At 37.9% G+C, this 12,072-nt stretch overlaps 1 protein-coding gene across 1 annotated transcript; it reads right to left on the bottom strand.

The window, feature by feature from the left end:
- Positions 1–1,363: 1,363 nt before the first annotated feature.
- LOC127629003 (sorting nexin-21-like) lies at positions 1,364–11,610 on the bottom strand. Its single transcript, XM_052106010.1, has 4 exons — positions 11,490–11,610; positions 8,957–9,236; positions 5,037–5,194; positions 1,364–4,007 (listed from the first exon to the last, which is right to left on the bottom strand). Exons 2-4 carry the CDS (start codon positions 9,216–9,218, stop codon positions 3,243–3,245), a joined length of 1,185 nt encoding a protein of 394 aa, XP_051961970.1. The 5' UTR covers positions 9,219–9,236; positions 11,490–11,610; the 3' UTR covers positions 1,364–3,242.
- Between the last annotated feature and the right edge of the window lie 462 nt (positions 11,611–12,072).

Here is a 12,072-nt window from a genome sequence, read left to right as displayed (position 1 = left end):
TCGTTTCGTCAAAACCACTGTAACGAGTCAGGAGTTGGAATTGCGAGTATTGAAAACGATCAGGATAGAGTATTTTAGCATCTATTTAGCATAGCATTTATATAGTTATTTAGATTATTTCATGTAGCCTAGGTAGTTAATTAGCATATTTGTTAGTGTAGTATTGTTAGAAGCATAGTTAGTTAGTAGCATAGTATTGCGTCAGTTAGGATAGCTTCAAGTTAGCGTAGATTATCTGTATTTAGTACAGTGGTCAGGATGGTACGTAGGTGTAATGTTGCTGGTTGCAACAGCACTGCTGGACTGTATTGCTTTCCATATAGACTTGGAAATTAGGCGCCAGGGGTTGCACGTCCTTGTTCTGGAAGACCGCGAGTTCCCGCCTAGAGCTGTAGGAGTGTGCAAACTGCACTTTACGCGGGATTGCTTCTCCAACGCAATGGAGGTGGAAATGGGCTTCTCCAAACAGCTCGCGCTGAAAAGCGATGCAGTGCCAAATGCTGCTCCTCCTGCATGGACTCCACCACCTCAGCGGCGTCTTGAGGTGAGTGATCATATATATTTGAATCACAATTTATGGTTAGGCTAAAGTTAATCCTCTGGGGCCGACAAACGCGCGTTCGCGATGTGGGAGTGTTAAACGTATTGCACCCTTATACATTGTATTACGGTATTGACTACCTGTATTTTTTTATTTGGAGGTATATGGTTTTGTACATGATGACGTTACGCTTTACGTCACATTCTTCTAAGTTGAGAGAACAGCTAACTGATGTTATGTTCAAGTGAAGCTTGCTAAATAAAAATCCTGCTAAAAGGATAAACATCACTGAACAGCGTTTCGTTTGTTTTTCCTGCACGCGAGTGAAGGTGAATGCGCACTCGAATGCTCAACAGGGAGTTAAAACAACAGGGAGTTAAAACCGCAGTTTGAGCCAGCGGCTCGAATTGATATGGCTCCGGCCCTGTGTCCACAGACAATTCACCCTCCTCCACTTCAGGTGAAGGTGGGGGAGAAAGGTCCTCGACTTCAAAAGACCGCTCCGTGGCAAAGCTACTTGCGTCACTCTAGTCACTCTCCATTTTAGAGTCTGACAGCAGCTGTCAATTAATCTGTCACTACGGGTCTCAGGTGCACGCCCCCCCCCCCCCGCTCATCCCCGCCCTCGGTTCGTCCCCTCTATCCCCGCTGGGGTCTGCCCACTTTTCGAGCATTTTTCAAATATTGCTAGTGGGTGGAGTCAGACTCTGAGCAGGGGTTTAGTTACCCTTTAAAGTAAACGACAGCATAAAACCGTTAACATTTCAAACACAGCTGGATGGAGCATAATTTCCTAATACAGGGATCTCGAGACGATGATTTTTGTTTTACATTTATTTATATTGCAACACATTTAAAACATTTATAAATCTACATGTAGTTATTAAAGGACAATACCAAATCCTTTGCTCTCCCTTTTCAGATAATTTGAACAGCCATGTTTTTCTTACAGTAAGCAAAATTTACTGAGAAATGTTGAGGAGAGAAGAACATACAGTTACACAAATAACCTTTCTCCATTAGCAAAGTGCAGTGCAAAAATAAAATATCTGATAGCAAAAAAATTGTACAGTGGTGGCCAAACATATTGGCACCCTTGGTAAATAGGAGCAAAGAAGGCTGTAAAAAAAAAAAAAAAAAAATCATGTCATGCCTGACCATGGTCATGGCTGAAATATTTAAAGTTCCTAGTCACCCAGGTGCACTAAAAAATTTAAAAGATGAATGGGAAATTAGAAAAATATTTATTTAATAATAAGATATTTCCCCTCTTTCAATTGTATAACTTTAATTAAAGGTTAGATTTTTGTGATTTTTTTTATATGAACATATCAAAAGGATAAATTAAATTTTCACAGCCTTCTTTTTTCATATTTACCAAGGGTGCCAATATTTTTGGCCACCACTGAATATTGACCTACTGTGAAAAGAATTCAAGATTGATTATTTTTAAATTTCAATTAAACTACACTACATCTAAACGTTTGAAAATAGTTTTTACTCCATATCAGAAAACATTAATTAAATGCAAAAGCCCTTAAGTGTGCTGAATTCCACACAAAAAAAAAAATTGGGGAAATGGCTTAGTGCTATGATTCAAATCTATCCAACAACAATAAATAGGAAAAACAAATTGTAACATAAAAAAACAGAAATGTGTACCCAGTACAGAAATAGTATCTTAATTTTGTGTTCAAAGATTTCATGATGAGAAAAAACAATATGAAAAAGATGCAAAATACGATTGGGCTCCAATATTAAAACAATAATTTTAAGATTCATAACTACACAATATTGGTGGAGTTTTCTAAAATATAAAAATTCATGAGATCCAAAAACTCTGTTTGACATATAAAGGGTTCTGAATTGGCATCAAGCTGCAAGTGTAGTGTTATTTGCATTGAAGTGAACAGCTGTGATGTGAAATTTGTGTAAGGATTATTTAAGGAATTGAGTTCAGTAACAAAATGTTAATGGGTTAAAACGGTTTAGCTCTGAGCCAGCATCACAAAGACATAACATGAATAATTACTATATGAAGGCTTCTGTTGTAGCAGTATCTGACAGTTCATTTCTTTTAAAATGTACACACCAAAAGTGCGAATTCCCTTAAATGTAAGAACTCACTCACATCTACTGTATAAAGTCTGAATTAAAGTCAGTCAAAAGGCAGCTTTTAGAGCAGCCTCGCTTTCTGTACATTCTTACAAAGTCCATTTCCACAAAATTCGCATCATCCTTACCAAACAGGGTTTAAAGCTATATGTGCTTTCTAGAGTAATTGATATTAGTGGTGCTGGTTTTACTACTATTGCTCAGTTGTTTCAATTTAGAATACAGCTACTCTGCCTATACAGTAAGGCACACATGCAACTGTACTGAATCTATTTGAAACTCGTGACAGCTGAAATGAAGACTTTAGTGGTTCAAATATTCTACGAGTTACACCAAAACCACATTCCCAGTTGAAAATGTCATAGGATACAAAATATAATAATAATGCTATAATAAACGCTATTGAAATGTGCCCATGAATCGTGTGTTTACTTAAAATCAATTGTTCTATGCAAATTGTGAATAATATGAGTTAGTATTAATTCCACAGGTTTCCCAAGCACTGACTGCATTGCTTTCAGAAACATCCCTCATAACGGCGAAAAGTTATTTTAAAAATGATCATGAACGTTCTAGACCCAGTGGCTTACAAGGTGTCTTCACATTTGCTCTTAGCCCTGCCTGCCCCCTCACTGTCCTCAATGCTTTCTTTAATTAACAACTCCTTCAAGTTGGGCTGATTCCCTATATCAATCCCCTGGTCCTGGATCTCCTGCAAAAGAGCTTCCCAGCGCCTTTTGTCCTTTGAGATCTTCCATGAGAGCCTAACATTGGACTGTAGGAGGGGGATGAGCAGAGGGTGCAACTGGTGCTGCTGGAAGGCTTCCTGTGAAGGCGCCAGATCCTGCAGGGCTCTGTCGCAATGTTCCTGAGCCTCACTAAGTTGTTCTAAGTCCTGGAAGCAGCTGACCAATGCAGAGAGTGTGAAGAACCAATGAACCCTCTGGAAATGGTTCTGGTGCAGGAGCTGATGGCACCCCAACTTCTCCTGGAGTCTCAGAGCATTGAGGAAGGACCCCAGGGACTCTTCGTAACGGCCCACTCGCATCAGCATCTGACCAGCACGAAGATCGCCCAAGTAGAAGAATTCGAGAAAAGTGGGCGTGGTTCGCAGTTCTGGAAGGGAGTAAAGGTGGGACAAGTACTGCTCGAAAGCTCGGCTGCGCTTGGCAATGGTCTCGGCAACAAAGTTTTTGCGTAGCTTCTTGCGAGGTAAGTACACGCCCTCCATGTCATCTCCATGATGGCGACGCAGGCGGCTGTGTAGTCGTTCAAATTCAGTGTAGCGACGCGTGATGACAGCGGGAGTTTTGTCAAACATGCCAGAATGGATGACGTGAATTGTGTAGAGCTGTTCAAGAAAGAACACAAGTATGCAACTTACATAAAGTAAACAAGTCTCTGCTTTCAACTTTTGTATTAATATAAGGGCTGCTGATTTAACACGTTCATTTAGAGCAATTAATTATATAAAAAATAATGTGTTAAAAAAAATGCCCCATTCTTACGTGGTGGATAAGAATCTGCCGTTGCTGGTTCAAACCAAATGCTGTGTCTAAGCCTTTGTTAGTAATTAAAAAAACGTCACTTCAGAAACAATATCATGGCTTGTGCTCTTTCTACAAAGTTATTGGATAAACAAGGATGGATGTGTGTGTGTGTGAGAGAGAGAGGGGGATGGAGCATGCGATCACCTGTTGCCTCGCGCAAGCACAGATGCTGTCAGCTTTCTGAAGATCAGCTTTCTCAGTGGAAAACTAGCATCCAAGCGGGGGTATTTCTCCCTATTTCACAGTAGCTGGTGTGCAAAGGTCGATCACTACAGAAACCGCAATGTCCTCCCCATTTTAAACATTACCCATTGTGTAATTAATCAGTCTGCTGTGTCTCTCAACTGTGATGAGCCGCAATGCTGAAGTTGTTCGTTTAATGCTGTTTAAAGCTATTTCCTAGCTTTAGTAGTGTACAAGCAATCACTGAGTGCTGTTGTTTGTAAACGCTGGCTGATGCGGATTCACTTCACGTCACCTAACTGGCTCATGTTACACACAAAAATTATATTTTGCCACCACCTGCTGGCTAACAAATGCAATGTAAAAAAAATTTAAATACATGTAAAAAGAGACACATACAGTAGCTCTTAACAGATCTGCGCTGCTATTACACTTTAGTTTAGAACGGCATGAACACAAGCGGAGTGATACACACAGTGAAGCGTCCGAGTGCTGATGATGTGAAACCCTCATGGAACGTTTCTCGTCCAATCAGATTCGAGAACTGGAACTGTTGTGTATGTGTATGTGTATATATATATATATATATATATAAATAAAATAAAAAAATCAACAGCATGGTTTAAAGTTGTGGTTTGTGCACTTACCACATACTTGGAATTTGTCTCATGGACAACACTGGCATCAGTCACTTCAAAAATTAGTTTTTCAGGAACGCTACGAGTTCTTGAGCTTCGCCAGTTTTCTTGTAATTGTCTGGTGATCATATTTGAGCTTTTTGGGGAAGGACCCATGGGGCTTGCATCTATAAACCAAGAGACAAAATTAACTAAAATAAACAGTGACTCAATTAAACAGAAATAGTTCCCATATCCAAAAAAATGAAGTGAAATCTGTCTACAAATTGAGCATTGCACATTCTAAAAAGAATGTGTCAAACATGTTTAAGCTTAAAAGGTATCCACATCACCCAAAAATGACAATACATATATACACACATAAGGTGCATTTTTCAGTAATCTTGATGCAGCTCTTTTCCCTACAAGGACAGTTAGGTTCATGTCATTTCACATTAAGGCCAATGTATATTTTTGTTGTATTTCATCATCTGTGTAGTCTGCGTGGACTGTCCTTGTGCGGCCCAGATTTTCTTGACACATGGACAGTCTTCATCTGAGCGCATCGTTGGCATATGCCCCTGCCATTTAATGTAATAAAGGTAGTGGTGGTGGCGTAGTGGCTAAAGCACAGGGCTGTTAATCAGAAGGTTGCAGGTTCTGACCCCATGGCCACCACCATCGTGTCCTTGAGCAAGGCACTTAACTCCAGGTTGCTCTGGGGGGATTGTCGCTGTAATAATTGCACTGTAAGTCGCTTTGGATAAAAGCATCTGCCAAATATGTAAATGTAAAGCAGTTGTAGCGCACATGTTCATATCTGCTTGCGGTCAAAAGTGTACAACCCCTGGCAAAAATTATGGAATCACCACACTTAGAGGATGTTCACCCTGATTTTTTTACTTCGTTGCAAATAAACAAACTACAGATATGACACAAAACTATTTCTTAAGAGCTGAACATTCTGGCTTCGTGAAACAGCCCTCAAACAAATTAAATTACATTATTTGAATTAATGGCATATGTCTTTCAAGATCAAATAAAGGAAAAAATTAAGTAATCAGCTTTAATTTGCATTTCTGAAACAAATACCAGCACAAGTCTAAATATGCAAATTAGTCTGCAGAAAAAGTGAGTGCTTACAGACCTTAACGAGCTGTGGGACTTGGCTAACTGAAAGGAAACATGGCCACAACAAGAGACTTGTCAGTTGAAACAATGGAAAGGATTATAAAACTCCTTGAAGTAGAAAATGCAACAGAATTGGAAGGTTATAAAAGGAAAACATACGGGTAGACCAAGGAAGACGTCAAAGCGCCAGCATAGAAAACCCAAAGCAATTTGCCTTGAAAAAACAAAATGCACAACAAAACAAATGAAACAGGTGTCAATGTTTGTGACAGAACTGTAAGAAATGAACTGAATGAAACAGGATTTACATATAGAAAAGCAAAAACCAGCACTCACACCTAAACAGAAGAAAACAAGGCCACAGTGGGCTAAAGAGAAGCAATCATGGAGTGTGGATGATTGGATGAAAGTGATATTCAGCGATGAATCACGAATCTCCATTGGCCAAGGCGATGGATGATGCTGAAACTTTTGTCTGGTGCCGTTCTAATGAAACATAAAGATGACAAATTTCCCCAGTCATTTATGACATCGGGTTGCATGTCAGGTAAAGGACCAGGGGAGATGGCAATCATTACTTCAAGTCAATGAAATTTTGGACCCTTTTCTCAATCCATCGATAGTAAATAGGTTTGGTGGTGATGTCATTTTTCAGGATGAGAATGCATCTTGCCACAGAGCAAAGAATGTTAAAGCTTTTCTTCAGGAAAGGCATATCAACTCAGTGACATTGCCAGCAACATTTATGGTTGAAATTGAAAAAATTGGTCTGACAAGTCTCCATCCTGCAAAGCTGATCTGTCAACCGCTATTTGAGAAAGTTGGAACCAGCTTGATGGAGAATATTGTTTTTCAAAAGTGAAGTCCACGTCTCTAAGAATTCAGGCCATCAAAAAAGAGTGGTGGTGGTGTAGTGGTCTAAGCACATAACTGGTAATCTGGTAATCAGAAGGATGCTGGTTCAAGCCCCACAGCCACCATTGTGTCCTTGAGCAAGGCACTTAACTCCAGGTTGATCCAGTAATAATGGCTCTGTAAGTTGCTTTGGATAAAAGCGTCTGCCAAATGCATAAATAATTGTTATGGAAAAAAAATATGCCATTAATTCAAATAATGTAATTTATTTTGTTTGAGGGATGTTTTAAAAAACCAGAATGTTCAGCTATTAAAAACAAAACACTGTGTGTCATATCTGTGATTTGCTACGAAGTAAAAAATCTGGATGAACATCCTCCAAGTGTGGTGATTCCATAATTTTTGCCAGGTTGTACACTTTGAAAGGTAATGTGGCCAATCTGGCACGATCCGATACGGAACGCAGAAAAAAGGAAGTATAATCGGATCTTTACTGTAATTACGAGATGATAACTCTGAGAATCTGTTACACCAAAATGGATCCATGTGTGGCTTTATTGTTGATGACAGTTATATATTTAATCATTACATTCATTAATTTATATATGTTCTTACAAAATGTTTAAAAGTACAGAAAGCTCAACAGGTAACACTGTATATAATAAAATGGCATATCAAACAGAAATGCATAAACTACTTTTAATTGTTAATGTCACTTCACTTTTGGTTCTTTTTAAACGAAGTCACGACTGTCAAGTCTGAGTTAACGACTTGTAATTACTAGGGATGTGCACGAGGAGTCCAATATTTGAATATTCTGCAATAATTATTAGAATAGTAAAATACTATTCTAATTTCACAAAGTTGTGCTTTGCTGGCTATATATACACAGTGAGATGCATGTTAAATCCTGAACACACAAACTAAAACTGGCAGTTATAACAGAAGGCAATGGGTGGCGCTGTTGAGTGTGGACACAAGTTGATCACATTTGTTGAGCAAACGGTTCTGCCAGTACGTTCAGATGGACACCAGAAAAGCGGGTAATTGTGAGAATGTGGGTTACTGTTTAAATGTACTAGAGAAGCGGTTTACACTTTACTCTCGTATATGTGCAGCTCATCAGAAAGCAGCATCCCCGTAGCAATGTAATCTCTGCAACGCTTCTGTAAACAAAAAACATGGCATCCAAGAAAGACTATGCTAGCTGAGGTAATGGACATTCCATCATTTTAACTGGTGTGTATAAAGTTAGAGAATAGATTACTGAGCATGTGGATATGCTTGTTTTTCTCAACAAAAACATGATACAATATCAACATGATAACTATTATATGGCGAGTGTTTATAGTCATCCTGTACCTTAACTGCATAAGTCTACTTGATTGGCGGTTTCTTTTTCTTCGCTTTGTGTGAGCTTAAATGCTTTCATTCTATACTTTTTTTTTTGTTCTTACGCATTGCTTGTTTAAATATATAGTATTATATATAAAAAACAGGACATAATAAAATCTTGTTTTGAATATAATTAGAAGCTTGTTTTGTTTTAATGGTGAGGCAACATTTATGACAAAAAAAAATATTTTACAACATCTCTTTCTCATACTTTCATTTAAATAATAGAGTATTAGATTTTTAGGAGCTTAAATATTTGAATAGCAAACTATTGATGAATGCCCATCCATAGTAATTATGAATCTGTCAAGCTCCAAAATAAATAGCTTCAAAAGAAAAATAATATATAATATTTATATATTTTTTGGAGCTGTGGTGTGCCGACTTTCTCTTTTGAAGCCATCTTTTTTTTTTTTAAGTCTGCTCCATATGCAGCTGTAGGGAGCATCTGTCTGGTCTTTTGTGTTACTTGAGGTAAAATTCACCAATAGCAATCCCATTCTTCAACTCTGCATATTTACAGTATCACAAGTAAACCATTGTTGTAGTAGAAGTTTATTATTAACTACCTGTGCTGCTACAGGCATTATCTAGCGACTCGCCAAAAAAGTCAGAATCACTGTCTGGCCCCGATGCATCGCCTGTGTCCTCTGATTCCAGAACCCCGTCACCCTCAAAGCACAGGGTTCCACTAAGCCTGGCCGAGACGCAGTCTGTATCATCCTCAAGTTCAGAACTTTCTGGAAAGTCATCTGTTCCATTCGTCTCTGAGGATTGCGCTCCTTCTTTGAATATTGTACGGCGAAGTCTGTCGAACAGTTTAGAGGCCATCCCAGCCTTGCTCCAGCCCTAAGGAGAGCAAAAGTACATAATCCCACCATGTAATCCTTATTAGAATACGCTCTAAAATAGTCACACAACTTTTTGCAAATGCCTGGGTTTCATATAAGATTGCTCATATAACTCATATTCGTATAACAAGCCTACGTAGTCCCAAGCAGTAATGGAAACACTCATGAACTTTCACTGAGCTGTGAAACCAGAGAGCAAACCTTGAGGGAAACTGATCTGGCACATATACATGTATTATTTATTGAGGAGTTTGATAAAAGAGCCCAACAAAACAGCATTGGATTTCTGTAATTTCCATGGAAGAAATTGAAGTATTAAAACAAATATTATAACAAATATTTATTTTCCCACGTGAATCTCCTCTCAATCTGCAGACTTGCACTAAGTTCATAGTTCGAATTACAGGGGGTACTGGGGGGTACTATACCCCCCAATGAAGACCCAGTACCCCCCAAAGGGACAGAAATATCAGTTTTGGGGGGGTCAGATAATTTTTCTGATATTGTGAAAAAATATATTTATGGTTACAATACAAGTCAACTCCTATTTTCACTGCAGGAACATTTTAATGTAAAGCGATTTCAGACACCCCTATTGTGGACCGTACCATTTTTAACCACCGTGGTGGCTAGAAGTAATGGAGATAGAGAACAGTTTGCTGCTGACATGCATGGATAATTGTAAGTTGCTAGCTGACGTCTAGCTTGTTGATTTTACAACCTTCATTTATTAACGTGTTTTGTTCTTTCATAGCTCATGTCACGTCTTCATACATTGAATTACCGGCTACTTACCTGTAGGGATGGGACGATTACCGGTTTCACTATAAACCACTATAAAATGTACTGACGGTTAGTATTATCGTTTCAAATTTAATTATCATTAAAACCGTGTTTGATTATCGCAATTTTGGGTGCCAGGGAGGAAGGCAAAAGAAGCAAAACCCCGACCTCTGTGGTCAGTATTTTAAAACAAGCCTGATTTGCTGCATATATTACAACAGTGTTTGTTGGACTACATAGCCATTTACTATTTCAGTTTTCAGTGCACTTCAAGCATAATACATATACAATACAATATACACCTTTTACACATACTCATACATAACATACTTATGTCAGATTTGGACAGGTCTAGAAATATAGTGCTATATAATGTAAATACAATGTCTGGAAGTAGTGTATCTGTGTTTGTGCATGTGTGTATATGTGACTCATTTGTAGGATACTGTAGTGTTGATGATACCCATCTTGTTCTGACATTAACAGGTTATCGGATTCTTGTGTGTTACCGCTATGTAGTTCTTCTGTGGTAGTATGGTTTTTCATAGTATGCTCCTTAATCACATTAAAGATGGCTCAGGTTTCACATATCTTCAAGTAATTGTGTTGATTTGACACTGACTACCATAGACTATAATGGAAAATTGGTTTCTGTTTACACAGTATATGAGAGGGTTGAGTCTTACCTCCAGGTCTTATGAAATCTAAAACTAAACCAAATCAATATTTCATGAAATAGGCAATAGGCTTCTTGTAAAGGTATTACTTTTACTAGTAATTAGAATGGTATTTCAGTGCACTTAACTTCTAACTTTTGGGAGTTGATCAAAACAGTTCTCTTTTGGATATATAATAACAATGAGATATTCTGTAGCCTACTGATTATCAGTTTGTCGCATGTTTAGACCTTGTATGTGTGTTGCACAACACATGTTGCACTTGGCGATCACGGTGGGGATTGATATGGTAGTGGACCATGATGGTCATAGAAGAAGTGAAGGAGCAGTACCCCCCAATTATGGTGGGGTAATTCGCACTCTGAAAGTTGAACACTAAACAAATCATGAATAAACAGCCAGTTTCAGATTGACATTTCTAAAGCTAACTAAAGTATCTTAATATTTTACACGAAAGCCTATATTCATCTCTGCTCCTTCATTTAGACTTTTATAAACCGCTAGTAAATTGGGGTTTGGTGAATCGCTTGCTACGTGCTAATAACATCGCGCTGAATCAGCAGCACTTCCACAAATTGTAACAAGATGAAATCTGACAATACTGGAACAAACCCATCTTTTAAATCCACCACCACCACCAACTTTCACATAAACTGAATTTAAAAAGATGGCGGTTATTGAGTTTGAAGTGAAATCACAGCACTTTGCTTGCTAACTTCGGCTAATCTAACATCCCTCTTTCAAAATACAACATAATAATATAAACGAAACAAGCGAATATGTCCACTAACCTGAGCTCACGACCTCTAAACTATGATCATCTCTTCATAGTGCCGGATAAATCATCTGACACGTGTAAACTAAGAGAAGAAGAGGTGTAAAGTTAATATGGGAGCTGTTCTCTGATCAACACAATAAGAGGGCGGGTACACATGACAACTGACAAATGAAAAAAAGGATTAAATAAATAAACAGGACAAAACATTTATAATTACTTTAAAATAAATATACATTTCATAATACATTATTATATATGTATAATCAGTTTGGCTTGCGCCGTTGTGTTTAACTACACTGGATTATTTATTTTATCATGGCATGTGAATCACTGCGTATTGTTCTGTCCAGTGTTGGGTGTGATGCCTTTTTAAGTAATTAACTACAGTAATTACCTTAAAAGTAAGGGATTATCTTAATTTATCAGTGATTTAATTACAGTTACCTCTGATGTAATTGTGTTAAATACTGTATAGACTATATAACTATTCTATATAAAACAAAAGTTAATTCAAAATCTAGATTTAACGTCTAATGTTAAAGTATATGTTTTCTCATTTAAAGCTGCCCCCTTAAATTATGTGGCCAGTTCATGAA

The sequence above is a fragment of the Xyrauchen texanus genome, chromosome 35, assembly GCF_025860055.1.
Source record: "Xyrauchen texanus isolate HMW12.3.18 chromosome 35, RBS_HiC_50CHRs, whole genome shotgun sequence".
Classification (NCBI taxonomy): domain Eukaryota; kingdom Metazoa; phylum Chordata; class Actinopteri; order Cypriniformes; family Catostomidae; genus Xyrauchen; species Xyrauchen texanus.
Note: the sequence above shows the minus strand (reverse complement) of the source record. Positions and strands in the feature narration are given on the sequence as shown.

Coding starts and splice junctions, on each gene's coding strand:
- LOC127629003 (XM_052106010.1), bottom strand. CDS start 9,218: ATGGCCTCTAAACTGTTCGACAGACTTCGCCGTACAATATTCAAAGAA. Junction 5,195..8,956: donor TAATGCCTGTAGCAGCACAG/GTAGTTAATAAT, acceptor CTTGGTTTATAG/ATGCAAGCCCCATGGGTCCT. Junction 4,008..5,036: donor AGACAAATTCCAAGTATGTG/GTAAGTGCACAA, acceptor TTTCTTGAACAG/CTCTACACAATTCACGTCAT.